General features: G+C 49.1%; 1 protein-coding gene across 1 annotated transcript in view; it reads right to left on the bottom strand.

The window, feature by feature from the left end:
• The window catches only part of LOC119178611 (uncharacterized), a 243,067-nt gene that overhangs the window by 161,571 nt on the left and 63,488 nt on the right, over positions 1-18,008 (bottom strand). Inside the window, exons 5-6 of the mRNA XM_037429824.2 lie at positions 16,648-17,555; positions 10,572-10,823 (exon numbers count right to left, since the gene is read on the bottom strand). Of these exons, the coding sequence (XP_037285721.2) occupies positions 10,572-10,823; positions 16,648-17,555 (1,160 nt within the window). The remainder of the gene's footprint in view (positions 1-10,571; positions 10,824-16,647; positions 17,556-18,008) is intronic.

Raw genomic sequence — 18,008 nt, 5'->3', positions numbered from 1 at the left:
CAAGGTAACGGTTGTAGACTGGCGTGCGACATGTGAGCTGACGGTTTACGGCGTTGGCAAGTGAGGCAAGAGCGAACGAACTGCTGCACATAGCGGTACATCCCGCGCCAGAAGTAGCGTTGTCGAATGCGATGGTAGGTTTTGAATACCCCAGAGTGCGCGCATTGCGGATCAGAATGGAAGGATTCACATATCTCTGACCGCAGACTGCGGGGTATCACGAGTAACCACTGCCGGCCGTCGGCGTCGTAATTGCGTCGGTGTAGAAGGCCGTCACGAATGGCGAAATGGTGAGCTTGACGACGCAATGCACGCGTGGATGGCGTTGCGGATGGATCAGAGAGCAAGTCGATCAGCGGGCCGATCCAATTATCCTTTCGCTGTTCGGTAGCGATTATGTCAACGTCAATGGCAGAAACAGCAGCCGAGGATACTGAGCAGAGCACATCACCTTCAGGCAGAGGGGAGCGCGAGAGGGCGTCGGCATCAGCATGCTGGCGTCCATTGCGGTACAGCACGCGGATGTCGTAGTCTTGTAAACGAAGAGCCCAACGGGCGAGACGGCCTGAGGGATCCTTCAAGGATGAAAGCCAGCATAGTGCATGATGGTCGGTGACGATATCGAATGGGCGACCATACAAATACGGTCGAAACTTTGTAAGAGTCCAGACGATCGCCAGGCACTCTTTCTCCGTGACGGTGTAGTTTGTCTCAGCTCTCGTGAGCGTACGGCTTGCATATGCTACGACATATTCAGGGAATCCGGGTTTGCGCTGCGCCAGGACAGCGCCGAGGCCTACACCGCTGGCGTCTGTGTGCACCTCCGTCGGGGCCGTAGGGTCGTAGTGGCGTAGAATGGGAGGAGATGTCAACACATGGCGGAGCTTCGCGAACGCGTCGTTCAGACGACCACGAATTGAGGGACCCGTTACTTCCAAGGAGCTTCGTCAGCGGTGATATGATCGTGGCAAAGTTTCGTATGAAGCGTCGGAAGTACGAGCACAGGCCCACGAAACTACGCAGTTCTTTGACGGACGCAGGTTTGGGGAATTCGGCCACGGCCCGAAGCTTGGCTGGGTCAGGAAGAATGCCATCCTTGGACACGACGTACCCAAGGATGGTGAGTTGCCGTGCTGCAAAGCGGCACTTCTTCAGATTTAGTTGCAAGCCGGCATTGCTGACACGTGCAAAAACTTCTTTCAGACGTTGGAGGTGCGTAGAGAAATCTGGAGCGAACACAACAACGTCATCGAGGTAACACAAGCACGTGTGCCATTTCAAGGTGCGCAGAACGGTGTCCATCATGCGCTCAAAGGTCGCAGGTGCATTACATAGACCAAACGGCATGACGTTGAATTCGTACAAGCCGTCGGGTGTGATGAACGCAGTCTTCGGTCGAGCGTCATCAGCCATGGGTACTTGCCAGTACCCCGAGCGCAGATCGAGAGAAGAAAAAAATTCGGCTCCGTGAAGGCTGTCAATTGCGTCATCGATGCGCGGCAGTGGGTAAACATCCTTGCGAGTGATCTTATTGAGCCGTCTGTAGTCTACACAGAACCGCGCAGAACCATCTTTCTTCGCAACAAGAACAACAGGAGACGCCCATGGACTGTCCGAGGGCCGAATAACGTCGCGTCTGAGCATATCATCAACCTGCTCGTTAATTTCCCGACGTTCAGCAGGCGACACGCGGTAGGGACGTTGCCGTAATGGTGGATGGGCACCAGTGTCGATACGATGCGTAACAGCGGACGCACGACCGAGAGAACTTCGCCCGACATCGAAAGAAGAACGATATTCTCGCAACAGGTTCAGAAGCTGGGAACGCTGTACCGACGTGAGGTTGTCATCAATGCAAGGGCCAAATACATCAGGAGATGACGAATCAGAAGTGGAAACAGCACTGATGGTACGCAAATTGGGACAACGCGAGTCATCAGGTACGTCCAGGACTTGTGCGTTATCCACTGGTTCCACTCTGCCGAGACATTCCCCTCGAACCAAGGTAACAGTGTACGGGGATGGGTTGGTCACGAAAATAGAGGCGTTGCCCTGGGTGATTTGCACGGTCGCGAAAGGTACTAGCAACCCTTTCCTTCGGCAAGCACGGTCGGATGGCGAAACGAGTGCACTTGTGTCGGAGAGTCCAGCGCAGTAGACAGATACACCCATCGTGGAGCTTGGAGGCACTATGGTATCGTCTTTCACGAGAATCTTGCTCACTTTCGAAGAACTGTCTTCCGGCGTCAAATGCGAGAAGGAGGAGAGTTCAATTTCGGCGGCGGCACAATGGATGACGGCGTCGTTGCGGGAGAGAAAATCCCACCCCAGGATGACGTCATGAGAGCATGCGGGAATGATGATGAATTGGGCGACATACAGAACGTCCTGAACGACAACGCGAGCTGTGCACCCTGCTGTAGGATGGATACGATGCAAACCGGCGGTACGAAGGGACAATCTAGAAATTGGCGTCGTCACTTTACGAAGCAAGCGGCAAAATTTTTCGTCCATAACGGATACTGCAGCTCCTGTGTCAATAAGAGCAGATGCGTGAACACCGTCCACAAGCACGTCAATGACATTAGATGGGCGGCTCTGAGGGCTTTCACAATGCGATAGCATCGCAGTCCTTGCCTCGGGGACTGCGACGACTAGTTTTCCCGCTCGTGAGCAGCTGAACTTGGCCGCATGGGGGACGGGGAACGACGTCGTGGAGACGGTGACCTACGAGAAGATGAAGCTAGGCGAGTTGGCGGTGGCATCGACGGCGTTTCCTCGTGATAGGTACGCCTAATCTGGCCAGCAACAGGCGACGAGATATGGGGCGTCTGTACGCAAGTGCAATAACGTGCTACGTGGCCGGCGTAACCGCAGGCAAAGCAAATGGGCCGGTTGTCGGATGTGCGCCATCGGTTCGCCGGGGTAGGTCTTGTCCATGACGCAAGAGCCGATGGACGGAACGGTGGCTGGAAAGGCTGCAGGGGGTGCTGGAGCTGAGTCTGAGAGGTCACGTCAACATACGTAGCCGGCATACCCGCTGCAAAGGATGGAGGTCGTGCGGCAGCTTCGGCGTAAGTCAGTGGGGCGGGCGCTTGAACGACTGGAGGCGGCCTGGCGACCACTTGGGCGTAACTTGGGGATACAGGAGCCGGAAGCTGTTGTGGGTGGTACGCAGGCATAACCTCCGCTATTTCCTGGTCAATCGCTCGGCGGATGGGGGGGAAAATGGTAGTGGCCGATTGTTGAGCAGCCGGTGGGTGGGCGAAGGGCAGGAGAGAGAACTGCCGTGCGATTTCCTCACGTATGAAGGACTTGAGGTCTGCCAGCAGTGCCACCTGGTCACAGCTCGCCTCCAAGCCTGCAAGCCCTGCATCTCGTGGCGTGGAGCGACGGGTCATCGAACGCTGCCGGCGGAGCTCCTCGTAGCTCTGGCACAGCGTGATGACCTCAGCTACTGTGCCTGGGTTTTTGGCCAGCAGCATCGTGAAGGCATCATCGGCAATGCCCTTCATGACGTTCCGGATCTTGTCTGATTCGGACATGCTGTCGTTGCATTTCTTGCATAGGTCCAAGACGTCTTCAATGTAGCTGGTGAATGATTCACCGGCCTGCTGAGCGCGTTCGCGTAAGCGCTGCTCGGCTTGCAGCTTACGAACGGCAGGGCGGCCGAAAACGTTGGTGATAGCGGTCTTAAAATCGGACCAGGTTGCGAAATCAGACGCGTGGTTGTTATACCACATGCCAGCCACACCCGCAAGGTAGAAAACCAGGTTGCCGAGTTTACCTGCCTCGTCCCAATGATTGGGGACGCTGACGCGTTCGTACATGACGAGCCAGTCCTCGACGTCGGTGCCATCCGCGCCGGTGAAGACAGGTGGGTCGCGGATGCGGGGGACACCGAAACATGGCGTCGGCGCAGGAAGAAGCGTTTGCTGGGCGGCGTCTTGTTGCATGGTTGAAGGCACGGTACGGGATCTAAGCTCCAAGGGCATCGAATGTGAACCGAAGATGTTTGAAGGGCACAGCACCTCCACCAAAATGTTAAGGCGTTTAATAGCCGGTCCACAGCGAGCAAGCACAATGGCGACAGTAACGGCCAAGCACGGGCTCTCAGAGTGCGAGCGGCGTCCTTGTTGGGTAGCCCCACTAGAAGGTACTCAAGAGTTCGACCCATTTCATAGTTCGGAGGCTTCGCTACAATATATATATATATATATATATATATATATATATATATATATATATATATATATATATATATATATATATATATATATATATATATATATATATATATATATATATATATATATATATATCGCAAATCTGTAAAAAAATCCCAGCATATCCACGGAGCGAATAATTACGAGTGCGGAGAAGCTTCTAAAAGTTTTGTCATTTTGTCAGTAAACCATAAATCATTCGCTGGCAGCGTCCGTCCGTCCATCCATTTGTCTATCTGTCTGTCTGTTTATCGCCTTGAAACATATCAAACGTAGTGTGCACCTCCCCGGCATCCAGTGATCTATTCTTGTGGGTAGATGGATGGACATGGCTGTACCCTTTAGATCAGGCGGTGGCTAGCGCCACCAAGCCGTAATACTTAATGAACCAAAAACTAGATTTATATTTTTTTTCTTTTAAAAAATGAGGTTGAGGATTCGTACTTTGCAGTGCAGGGTTTATTTTCCACTCGTGCCTTAACTTTAGCCACCAATCAGATATACACCTTCTAGTTAATTCAACCCGCTTAAAGTCTATTTTGCCCTCCCTGTCCCTAAACCCAACTGCTTTGAAAAACTCTGCGCCATCATCCTGAACTATAGGGCGAAGCCCTTTACAGAACATTATCAAGTGTTCAGCAGTTTCTTCTTCCTCTCCACACGCACTGCATACCGTGTCTACTCCTTCGTATTCGGCCCGATATGTCTTGGTTCGCAATACTCCTGCCCTGGCCTCAAACAGTAGAGAACTACCTCGAGTATTATCATAGATCCTTTCCTTGGCAATTTCCTGCTTAAAAGTTCGATAGACCTCCAGCGCGGACTTCTTAATCATGCCGATTCTCCACATATCGGTCTCAGCTTCCTTCACCTTCTCTTTAACCGATAATTCTTTTTGGTTTGGCCCCATGCTGTTTTCTAAGTATTTACCAGTCAATTTTCTGGTTCGCTTCCTCCATTTTGTATCAACATTCTTCATGTACAAGTAGCTGAGTACCTTCCTAGCCCAACGCTCCTCCCCCATTTCTCTCAATCGCTTCTCAATTTTTATCTTGCTTCTAGCTTCCCTGCCCTCAAATGATGTCCATCCCGTATCACCTTGTACTCCCTGATTTGGTGTATTCCCGTGAGCTCCTAAGGCAAGCCTACCTATTGCACGTTGCTTAATTTCTAATCTTGCTTGAACTTCTGATCTCATGCACAAGACCGCATTGCCGAACGTTAAACCAGGAACCAAGACCCCTTTCCATATTCCTCTGACAAGATCATACCTATTGTAATTCCACAGTGCCCTGTTTTCCATTACCACTGCATTCCTGTTACCTTTAGTCGTCACGTATATTTCGTGTTCCCTTAGGTACACGGCCCCATTGCTTATCCATACACCCAGATATTTGTATTTATCTGTTATCTTTAATGTGACCTCCTGTATTCTAAGCTCACTACCTTCATTGTCATTAAAAATGATGACTGCTGATTTTTCCTTACTGAATCTGAAATCTAACATATCTCCCTCATTACCGTATCCAGTACTAGCGATGCGAGCGCCATCTAGTGAACACTTCGCGCACTAGGGGCGGCCACGACAAGCAACTACGGCGGACAAGCCTACACATTAAGGAGCTTCGCCACTAATATCCGAGAGCGCCCGGCTCTGCATTGTCGACAGAAGCAGCACGTTGCTCCAACAAAAAGAAGTAACGACTGTGACAGTTGTTACTTCACGTGTGTCCTGTGCGTACCTGTGTGTTCTTTTGGAGCATCGTCCTTTGTGCTTCAACGGCGAGCTGCGAGTATCTAGCTGCTTGTCGTTCTTCGTGTGACAGTCCGATTTCTCGCATTCATTGCTTCGCCCTTGCGGCGAAACTATGACTTTTTTATTGTGCGTAAGTTAAACTGGCCTCACGTGTGACACCCGATATTCGTTAAGACTTTGATCTTGGTGAATCGGTTCAGGAAGGCACAGCACGATGGAGAACAAAGATGAAGAACACGCACTGCCCACTAGCTCTGACTTGCAATTAAATTTAGTTTTGCGTCAAGATAATGCGCATATACTTGGCGTCATAGATCATTTGTCTAACAAAAGTGATCGTGCGTGGTCCAGTGAGCACTGAGTACTGAAAAACAGCACGACTTTCTTAAATGCGAAGAGAAAGAAAGAGAGAGAAAGTGAGAATTTATTAGAAGGCAGAGAGGTCGGCCTGAGCTAGTGCGCTCTAGCCTGCTACTCTACACAGGGGATAAGGGAAGGGGCATGGAAAGAGGGATGAAGGGTGATGATGGGGACAAGAAGAGGTGTTACGTATGCACAGTAGCCACTTAGCATAGTACCCTACCGTCTAATATCCAGTCCAGTGCTTTTGACAAAGTCTAAAACAGCCTTTGTTGTAGCAATATTTGACACTGTTTGGTCGTTCATTGCTGACAGCATGTGGCTTTCACTCAATGGTGTTCGTCCAATGCTTGCCAACGTTGCAGTTAGCATTTTTCTTTGCGCCACGTATAATGCACAGTCACAAAATATGTGAGCTATCGTTTCACGCACTTGGCAGCGTTCACAATTCGGGCTGTCCGCACGGCCGATTAGGTGGGTGTAGTGGCGAGTGAAGGCGACGCCCAGGCGAATTCGGTGCAGTATATTAGCATGTCTTCGGCTGATTTTATCTGGAAGACGAAAAGTCATACCGGGGTCTGTTTCCCGCAGGCGCTTGTTCCGATGATCTGGTAGCGACCAGTAAGTGGCAGCGCATTCGCGCATGAGCGATCTCAATAATGTGTTGACGTCAGCATTTCTTAGCGAACTTCGGCGACATTGAGCGTATCAATCAATCAATCAATCAATCAATCAATCAATCAATCAATCAATCAATCAATCAATCAATCAATCAATAAATCAATCGATTGTTCTATCTATCGAGCCGCTTACGTTTGGGTGCTCTCATGGTCACCCCCTCAACTTGACGGGAACCAAAATAGTTTGGGAGGGTAAGGTGGTTTGACGAATATGACGCACTAGTCAAGACATGAATAATGTCACAATACCGTCACGTACGTCGTGAAACACCTTCCGCCAGGCAGTGGCACATACCCACGGGTGGGTATGTGCCACTGGTATGCGGGCATGCGCCGCAAGTGATTGACACCTAGTATCCACCCAAGAATGACGAGAACACACTTAAGCAATTTGAACGCGCGAGCCTTAAGAAGTACCCTACATCAGTAGCTTCGACCCGACGAATGCAAAGAATAAATGTAAGGATCCCTGCTGGAACAGAACCCAAACATTCTGCGTGGCAGTAAAGCATTTTACCACAGAGCTACGCCAGGTATGAGAACTACTTCTCAAATAGACCCTAATCTTCGTGAAACATAAATTGTGGTTGCAGTGCTGCCTACCCAATTTTATAAACATGACATATGTACTCCTTTGGTACAGCATTGCGCTGAAGTTGAATTATGTAGCATTGTCCAGCGCCAGCATCCTCGCGAGCATCAGCGCTTCATATCAGCTCCTGGTGTTGCTAATACGCATGTTGCAGTTGGCATATTCGCACAAGTGCAAACAACTGGTTATATAAAAATCTGCAACTCTTCAACATATGTCTGTGCATGCAATGTTTGTACATATATTTTGCGTCATTTCATGAAGTGCCGCTCAATAAAAAATTGCAGCTCAATCACCTTTCTTCTGCATGCTTCGCATAACGTCGATTCCCAAGTACGTAGAATCTGCCGCATTTTTTCCCTTTTTTGAGACCAATTTGAGCGAGGAAACAAAACGCAGAAATTCACACAAACCAGTAACTGATTTCTTAACTTTTTCAAGTCCGTGCGCATTATAAGGCTACCTTGGTGCAAAAGAAATCCACTTGTTAATCGGCGCCCATGTGTTTGTTTTAGTGTTCGTCGTCTTTTGGCTCAGTCGCGTTGTGGCGTCAATAATCCTTCCTTATGTATTCATAGTAAAAAGATTTTTGGTCATTGGTAAGTTACCCAAAATGGTGTAAGCTAAAATTATAATCTATCATAGTTGACGTTTCCTTATAATTGCATCTCTAACATCTATCAGCATTTACATAATAATAATAATAATAATAATAATAACAATAATAATAATAATAATAATAATAATAATAATAATAATAATAATAATAATAATAATAATAATAATAATAATAATAATAATATCCAGTCTGCCCAATTCTTGGCCGATTCCCGAGTGGATAGGTGCTAATCTTCCAAAGATAATTATCATCATCATGATCATCATATTGTTCGATGTTTGCGCTTTTAGGCTAACAGTTCCAATCCAGGCAAAAAAAATCACGGATAGATATGAGGACATTTTTAAGTCTCGCTTTATGCGACCCTTTAAATTATGGTGCGAATGATGCACGCAACCGTGGTTTAAACGCTTGTACAACTTAAAACTCGCCGTGGTAGCGAAGTACGTACGGTGTTGCAACGCTAAGCTACAGGGGGCACAGCATCGATTCGCGGCCACGACGACCGTATCTCAATGAGGGCGAAACGCAAGTACCCATGTACTTACATGTATGTGCAAGTTAAGAACAAAAAAACACCAGGCTGCTGAAGTCTACTCGGTATTCTTTACCACGGCGTGCCTTATAACCACATCGGGTTGTTATGCACAAAACCCATGCAGTTGATACGTTATTATTATTATTATTATTATTATTATTATTATTATTATTATTATTATTATTATTATTATTATTCCTTACATAGGTTTTTTCAAACATTGTCGAAAAATGAGTGAGACATTTTAAACCTCGCGAATTCTCCCAGAAAAAGGAGGTTCTGAAAAATGAATGCAATCAGGCTTGCGTATGGTATCGTTTGTCATTATTGCTTCAAGACCACGTGGCATAGAAATCCGTGACTTGCCACGTACACAGACGTGCTTCCGCGACTCTCCATCGTGCACGGCCGGCAACCCCATCGTACAGGCCAAACGTTTCAATTTTCTTTCCGTTAATAATGCAAACACCAGAAAGCTTGGGCACGGGTTTGCTGTACAGGCGACAGCCTCACGCACTTACTTTTATTTTTATTATTTCGAGACAAGCGGGGGCCTTTGCTCCATTGCAAAATGCAACTTGCAGTGGGCCAGCCGATCAACTTCTAACTTACTGCTGTAGCCGTGCACGAGGCAAGCGTGTCGCTCCTTCCGACCTCGCATTCTGGGGCTCAAGCCCGCTGGCGGGCACGTCCCTGCGAGTGAGTATACGGCGGCGGCGCGGAATTGGACCGTTAGCCCGCGCGAGCAGATTGCGTGCCCGGGAATCCAATACGGCATCGGGCCAAACCGAAGAAGAGTCCGGAGAGAGAAAGTACCATCGATGTTCTATAAATACGTACGCGAAGAAGCTCCCTTCTCCGGCCCGCTTTGAAGCCGAGCTCGTGCTGGCGTGCCTGCCTGTGACTAAAGCGGAGACGCCGAGATACGGCGATGGGGGAAGATCTGCGCTCAATGCACAGCCTTTGGCGTTTGTATGCCATGGCAACGCGAGCGCTTGCGAGATTGTTTCAACTGTCGCGTCATCCAATTTGGTACAGTGTATTGCCGGTAGAATAGTTGCGGTAACGCTGTATAACAATTGTAGGTCTTCTTGGTATATTGTTAATTTTTCTTTTGTTTGATAGTTTCGTGCAATGCATTCGACGTTGCACGAATCCAGTGGTGAGAAAAGCCACGTGCACCAGACCCACCAAGCGTTATTCAATATCAGCACGCTGCTTATGTAGGTAAGTAATGTTCGCGTTAGAGAATTACTGCTGACAGAAGTTCACATTTCGCACAAATATTAAGCAGACGAAATACCGTTCTTTTCGTGCCGTAACAATGTAATACTAAAACTTTGCTATACCAATTGCCTGCAGGCCTTTTCATAGCGGTTAATTATATATACAAAAGGTGGCTCGGGGTACACGTACAAGCTACTCAGACTAACGTTGCCACGATATCACACCGCCTCTAGCGGGTAAGGCCTGACCACAAGGACGCGTTGAAGCGCGTCAGCGGGTGGCTTCTAGACTCGGCGCCGCCTCTCCCCTTTGAAGGGAGAAGGCAAGCGACTACACGATGCGGCGCAATCTCTCTCTCCGTAGGGAGAAGGCGCGGCACCGAGTCTAAAAGCCACGGCTGACGCGGTGCAAAGCGTACGTGTGGTCAGACCTCAAGCCGTCTGGTTTATCTCATGACAACTTGAAGAGCGTTAATGAGAGAATAAAGCACGCTTCCCTGGATCGAGCATCGTATTCGAGAAGTACCACCAATAACTCATACTCGAAAGCAACGAACCGACGAAGACGACTCACCCGTGTGTCTTGCACGTAGCTTTCCTGCAGGTGCGGTGGCCGAGCGCAGCTCCCAGGCAACAATGACGTCCTCGCCTCGACGCAGCGCGGCCCTGAACGAGCCGACGCGTCCGGCCACGACCACGGCGTAGTCGCTCGCTGGCTCGAGCGTCAGGCCTTCGGCGGGGCTGCCCACGTACACGGTCCGATCGATGAGCCTAGTCACGCTGCCCAGAGGGTTGCTGGCCGTCACCGACACCAAGAAACGTCCTCCTGCGGAACGCGACATCATCTTCCCTGCGACGACGCTAACTCGCTTTGCATCGACCTCGGTAGAGCCACCACCACAAAGGGAGCCACGAGAAATATAGAGCGCTTTTTTTTCCCGGCTTACATTGCAGTGCGTGCAGTTTTTGCAAGCTGCAATGGCAGCCACTGCACGAGTCGAGCAAAATACAGTGCGCGCATCGGGTGCTAGATTCGAGTTTAAACTCGCTATTTTAATAAGCTAGCTGTTTAATACCGAACATTTCAGCGGCCGAATGAGTGGTTCTGTGCTGTCAAGAGTCCCGATAGCCTTCACCGCAAATTCCATTTGCCTTGTATTTGCTGAATGAACTGACTACTAATGCATTCGCGCCCTACCATCTGCAGCGTCATCTATGCATACAACCGCACACACAAAAGTATACGCACTGTCGAAACGTCGACTAATCGCTCTTCATGTTCAGGAAGGAGAACTACGTAGTGGTAGAAGTTTAACCGATATAGCCGAAACACAACAATGACGGGAACCTCTATGACGCTAACGACGGAAGGATGCGCAACGTAAAAAATATATTAATAAATATGGCAGGGGAAGGTGGGAGGGTGCAATGACGACAAGTGGTACAAACAAACTGCCAGGGGAAAATGTTTGTCTGTAGTTTCTTATAAGTTCCACATTTCATGCGCTGGCTTGCATTCTTAAAAACCGCACAGTTTCAAATCTATTCCAAACCTAAGTTAGTCATAATCTTTCAACGCATAATGCTGCGAAATTCCGTCAATATATCCGGGTACGTACAACACGTTATGTTCTTAAACTTGTCTCAAAGCAGCAAGAAATCACAATATATGCCCGAACTCCTATAACGAGCCACTTGCCCATATGAGCGCAACAAATGCATTTTTTTTCTCGACAGCCTGACTGTTTCTTCCTCTCCCATCGTGGTATGTAGCGCTATCAGCACGGTTAACACGAACAGTCTGACGCGTGGCCTCTCCTCGCTTTGACGGAAGTCAGCGCCACCAAGCGCTGGACGCGGTATGTTTGTTGCAACTCCCGATAGATGAGTCACAAGTCGATTTCGCTAGTAAATTTCTGTTTCACTTTTGCCTGACCGAACGGTCAAATACACTCACCTAGTTGTTACGCTTTCGCGCGTGCCTGTTAAATTCGTTGTCGTATGCATATATTGGCAATAAACTATCACACTAAAAAAAATTCTTTTTTTTTTCTAGCGGAAGCTTGGATTTCAAACTTGAAGGACGGGGGGGAATGCCCTACGCCATAGTTCATTACCGATAAAAACATACGACAAAGAATTCACAGGGCGCGCGCGGGAGCGTAGCCACAAGAGAAAAGTGGCGAAAACAAACCAGTCAAGTGAGTGTATTCGACCCGCTGGTCAGGCAGAAGTGAAACAGAAATTTACTATATGAAGTCGAAGCGCGTTGCATCTATGGTTAGTTGCAACAAGTATACCGCATCCAACGCTACGTGGCGTTGACGTCAGTTGAAGCGAGGAAAGACCACGCGTTGAACCGTTCGTGCTAACCGTGCTGATGGCTGTACGTGGATATCCATCAATGTTTGCGTTTAGTGCCTTCCCTAATTAGATGTGCGCGTAACTTAAGTTTCTGGTCCCTAATTATAGAGAAAACAAATGTGCGTCGACCCTGTGCGCTAATGCCTCTATCCTCTCCTTGTCTTTTCGTTTTTTTAATATAATCCCAGCATCACTCCTTCGCCTACTCCCACACCTCATTGCCATGTTCTGTTAGCAAGCCTCGAGCAGTTTGTTGAAAGGCGAATATGGAGCATCTAAACTACGTATACATATGTCGCCACAATATTGTCGAGCCGTGTAAAAAATGCAAGCTTGTAGTTTCACGAGAATGCAGTGCACCCACAACCACACCGATAGTTCCTGATGCTCAGACACATTTTAAATAATTGAACAATTATTCAAAGTACCTGCCCTGGTCTCACGTGGTTTGGCTTCTAATGAGTTCTCTTATTCCAACATTCATGTATACCACGGTCGGAATATTTTATTGACTTTTTTTTCCCATTTCTGTCGCTGTTCAGCGTACAGAACTTTCCACCGACGCTAACGTGAGGCCACGATAAAACTAATGACGCCAGGCCGACAAAGCGGGCCAAGCGAGCGGTCGAGCAAAGTGGTGGGGCGTGTCGCAAGTACACGCTTTCGCCCAGCCTTCGGCACTGTGACAGGATGGCGGAGAGATAAACCACACAGCCCGAATCATTCGGCCGAAAGATCGAATTATCGGCCCTACAAGTCGACATCGTCACCGCGAGGTGTCAATCAGCGCTGAAGCGTCGGCAGCTTCGCGACGACGCCATAAAGGCAACGTCAGCGAACGCGTCGCTGTCTCGCCAAATTGCGTTACGAGATGCGCCCGGGCCGAGCGGGACGCGTGAAATGGCGCGGCATCGCGGTCGGAACAACCGAGGTTCCGCAAAACGCGGCCAGTCTCGTGAAATACGTAGGCCATTCTCGTGTAAGACAAAAGAGGTAACGCAAAAAAGAGCAGGAAAAGCTGAACGTTAAAGAGAATAGAAGAATAAGTTACGATTACGCAGCCACAAAGGGAGCCACGGAACTGATGACGAAGGCGAAATATGTGCTCACTATGCGGCTACGGGTGGGAGGAGTCGGCTTGGCACGGCCAATATAAATCACTTCGCCGATAGAGAAGCGCGCGAGCTGCCCATTATTTTCGCGACTCGGCACCACCCACACATTCGAGAGAACAAAGCGTCTCACCAAATGACTCGCGGCGACTGAAAGGAAAGCCTCGCGGAACGAGGAAGAGGAGGACAGCGAAATGTAAACGCCGCGTGAGACCACGACACAGAGCCGCTCCACCTCGAACAAACAGCGAAAAGCACTTGATCATTCATCTCGCCGGCAAACGATCACGAAGAGTCACGGGCGAGTTGCAGGATCTCATACCGTTCCAACCGTCCATAGTTCCTTTGTGACTCCAGCACGTACGAATCTACTCCTTCTTGGCAAATGAGGGCAAAAGGAAAAAAAAAAGCAGCATAGAGCGGGCTAAATTGGGTGTGACAAACAGCGCCAGATACGTGATGCGAGTGTCAGCGTCGCCTCACCACCACCACTACCCCGTTTTCTTCATGGGCGCTCCTCAATCTTCCCAGGTCCTCATCACCGCCGTCACGGCAGATAACCTTTCAGAAGGAAGGCGGCTATACGCGGCAGCGTTTCGCACCCCCCCCCCCCTCCCTCACGCGCGTTTACGGGCCAACAAAACCGGCAACAGACGTTACAGACGACAGAGTGGGGAGGGTCATCAGCACTCAGCAGGCCAAGGAGTCCCGAGAGATCGTCCTTAGCTGGCCGCGACTCGAGGGGCTCGCTTTCGTTTATTTGTCTTTGTGGCTCAAAGCAGCGACCTCGCAGTGGGCTGCGGCCGGAGAAAGAGAACTGCCCAGCACATTAACGCCAAATGGGCACGCGAGGACCATCCGTTTCTGGAGGGCCAGTACGAATGGGGACGGTCACCTCGGCGGCGGCGCCGACTCTGGCAATAAGATCCCCGTGGTATAACGACGTCGGGTGCGGCTTCGGCCGTCGTCCAGTCTACTACCCATACACACGCCGGCAGGCTGCTCGGTGGACATCGTCCGAGGAGCGATGACCGCTTCTCAGCGAACAGCGAGCGGTCACCACATTCTCGAGAAGGGTCCTTCCATGCTAAATCATCCAGCATTTTTCCGACCATCACGAATATGGCTGAAAAAATCTCCGCATGCTTCTAGAAATTTGAAACTCCTCCCATAGTCGTTTATTTCTGTTGCCAAAAATTTGGCGCCGGCTTCGCCAGAGGACGTCAAACAACTATTTTTTGAAAAAAAAATTTTTTTTCGGAATTTTTTTTTTCGGATGCGCTCAATGAAATATCGTGTGCGGCAAGGTAATGAAGTTATCTAACTGTAAAAATAATGACTTGCTTGTATGTATGAATTCTTCGAGGGCTTTTCGCACGAGCAACATTGAATAAAATTGCCGAATTCAGAGTTTTTGTAATGGAATAAGGCAAGCTCAAAGCACAAAAACTAAATATGTGCTAAAGACCTGTAAGACATGCTACGAATTTAAATTATTATAGGCACTAAGGTTATAGCCTGAAAAAAAAAAAGGCAAATCTCACTTTTTTGGAAAAAAAAAACCTCTGCGTTCAGTGTGAGGAACCTTGGCTTGGTAGTCAAACTATGCACAATATCTCATTTGAATTCTGGGTAAACTGGTGTGCACAAATGCAAACAAACCACAACAGAAGAGACAGGGACAAGCGCAAAATTTCAACTGAATTTGCTTCGTTTTCATCCTTCATATATGTTTACCAGAATTATGAACCAACTCGCCCAGCTACAAGTTTTACTGAATCTCATTTGAAAGCCCAATGCATTAGGTAAAATAGGTGAAGTATTAAAGCGGGTATTATTTTTTTAGATTAAAAAAGATAAATATCTTTTTTTTTGAAATCACGCACTTTCACCAGTTTTTGCTTACGTAACCCAAGCGACATGACGCACTCGTAAGGGCTATTTCCAGCAGAAGCCCACTGACCTGATATCAGGCCAGTGGGCTTGTCAGCAACGTTCCTCAGGAGCTTAATTTGGATTGAGATATTTGACAAGGCCGTTTATCGCAGATGGTGCAGCAGCAGCGAGTCGGCGTGCCCCAACTTTTTTCGCTTTTGCACAGTCGGGAGAATCCGCCGTTGCCGGTGGGTACGTCCGCTTGTGCTGTTTCTGCTGGTGTATTTCCCGAAACAACGGTTTAAAAAGGTGAAAGCTGTTTATCTTGAGTGACTTGCGGGTACAAATTGAAATTGGTACCGAATTGAATGCTCGCAAAATGTGCAAAGTTAAATTATTTTTGGATTGGCAAATGCGGCGGCGGCGGAAGCATGCATGAGGGGCAGTACAAATACCAACGTGTTCGACGCGCGCGAACGTGGGTTTTGCGGCAGCTCTGGCGTTCTCGCCATCGCTTAGCTTGCCAAGTTTGAAGCGCCATTAGGGAATAAATCACGAGGTTTATTGAAGTGAATAACCCAGGAAGGGTGCTCCATACCAACATGTGCACAGGTAGCCCTGTTTTCCCTTGCGCCAAGAATTCGAAATATGATTGATGAGCGTAACCACAGGAAACAAGCCATGCGCGGTCCCTTTAAATAAAACTAACAATGTAAAAGCATTTTTGTCATTGGAATATTACAGGAGCCACCCCTTCGACAGGAGTACAATTAGCTACAGCTCGGAGTAAGGTCTTTCCGAAGAATATAGTCGAGCCTGGAAGATTCAATCAAGCAATGCATCTCTCAGTGGAGGGAACATAGTGAACGCGCGGTCCGATCGTAATGTCAATAAAAGGCCGGGCGGAAGTTGAATTTTACTTTTCGTGGCCTTGTGTCACGTACAATGCACGTAGAACACTCAAGTGTCCCGCAGCACGACACAGATACGAGTCCTCGTTCTCTCCATCCAAATCCATAGTTTTTCTATACGAACAGAGGCGTATCATCCACTCAACTCCTAGAAGACACCCGCTCTTTCAGAGAAGCCCCCCCGCCCCTCACCTTTTACGCACGCAGAAGAGGAAAAAGGCTAACGTGAGCAGAATCATTGGGTACTTCCGCTAAGCCACAGTCCGCAAAGCGGTGGCACAAAAGAGCACGGTACAAGATAAACATTGCTCTCTGTCTCCTTACAACGCTCTGGTTCGTCTCTCTCGCCACTTGTGTAAGCCAGCTGCGCGAGAGATGAGACACTCACCACGTTCGTAGCGATGATTCACGACGGCCGAGGCAGTGGGCTGTGTCATCGATCCGACACTTCGAGACGCGCTGCTGGTCGACGCCTCGACGCGTCGACTCCTGCCATCGCCGAAGTGGAAGTCAAAGACCACGTCCGAGCCCCTTGCGACGTGGGCATGGAATTGGACGCCGTCTGGACGACATTTGCGAGGCTGCTGTTGCCATTCAGACATCGATTCTAACTGCTGCTTTTGCATCCGACTAGGTGGCACTCGGCCAACCGGGCTCTGTGTCAGCAACGCTTCTCGAGTCGTTGTCGACTGCCGGTCGGCGTCGTCGCTCTGTCTCGTAGTTCTTCGGATCGCACGGCGAGGCTTGCGCACCCGCAGCAGTAAGCGCGGCATACTCGTTGCCGTGGTATCAAGGCCACGTTGGACTTCTTCTGATCTCAAAAGCAGGGCTTCTGGGCTCTGCGAATCACCTTTTTTCTCGTAGATCGCAGATGTCAATGCCACCGACTGGTGTTGGTACGTCGCGAGTCGTTCTGTGCGGGAGTCATCGGCGTGTCTTGAGAGCATTATTTCCGGAGAACGTATTTCGACCGGCTTGCATTTCCCATTACAGGAGTCGACAGTTCTACGACGACGTCCAGCGCTGCGATTCGAGGACGGCGTCGTAGAAGCGCTGGCGGCTTCTTCGCTCTCGGAGGCGCTACTGTTGCTACAAGGCTGCCGTAAAATCACGTAGGGGCTTCCGATGACGTCACTGACCAGGCCGTCAATGGCTTCCACCACTCTCAGCGGCTGTTCAAGGTGGCCCACCAGATTTGCACCACTTCGCGAAAAGAGGGCGTTGGAGACGAACACGCTGACGTTGTACGTGCCCGGAGCGCTGAACCGGTGACGCACAATGCTAGTTCTTCCTCGGCTGCAATAAAAGTAAAGACCAAAATCGTCATACACATTAGTGCCACAGCACTCACGCGCGTTTAGTGCATTAGGTGCCCAAAACCATCAAGCCAATTTCGAACTATTCAACAAACTTTTAGAGTCTTTAGAACGTCATGCTTACCAGCGCAAACGACAGGGCAGGAGGGGACAGGAGAAGAGACGAAGAGACATTGCCCCTCCTGCCCTGTCGTTTGCGCTGGTAAGCACCCTTTATGATGTTATACCAACACGCCCAATCCCACTGTCTCTTGAGCTTCAGAACGTACAATAAGTTGGCTACGTCAACGCTCCATCTTAGAAATTGCTTCCATGCACTTCTTGCTTCGGTATTTCAGAAAACGTGCGACAATAGTGAGTTTCAGAGAACTAAACAAACAGGTGCGCATCGTAGTCATCCTTATCCCTGCAAAAAAAAAGAATAAGGATAGTT

This window comes from Rhipicephalus microplus, chromosome 1 (assembly GCF_043290135.1).
Source record: "Rhipicephalus microplus isolate Deutch F79 chromosome 1, USDA_Rmic, whole genome shotgun sequence".
NCBI classification, from domain to species: Eukaryota; Metazoa; Arthropoda; class Arachnida; order Ixodida; family Ixodidae; genus Rhipicephalus; species Rhipicephalus microplus.
This window is presented reverse-complemented; position numbering and strand designations above follow the sequence as displayed.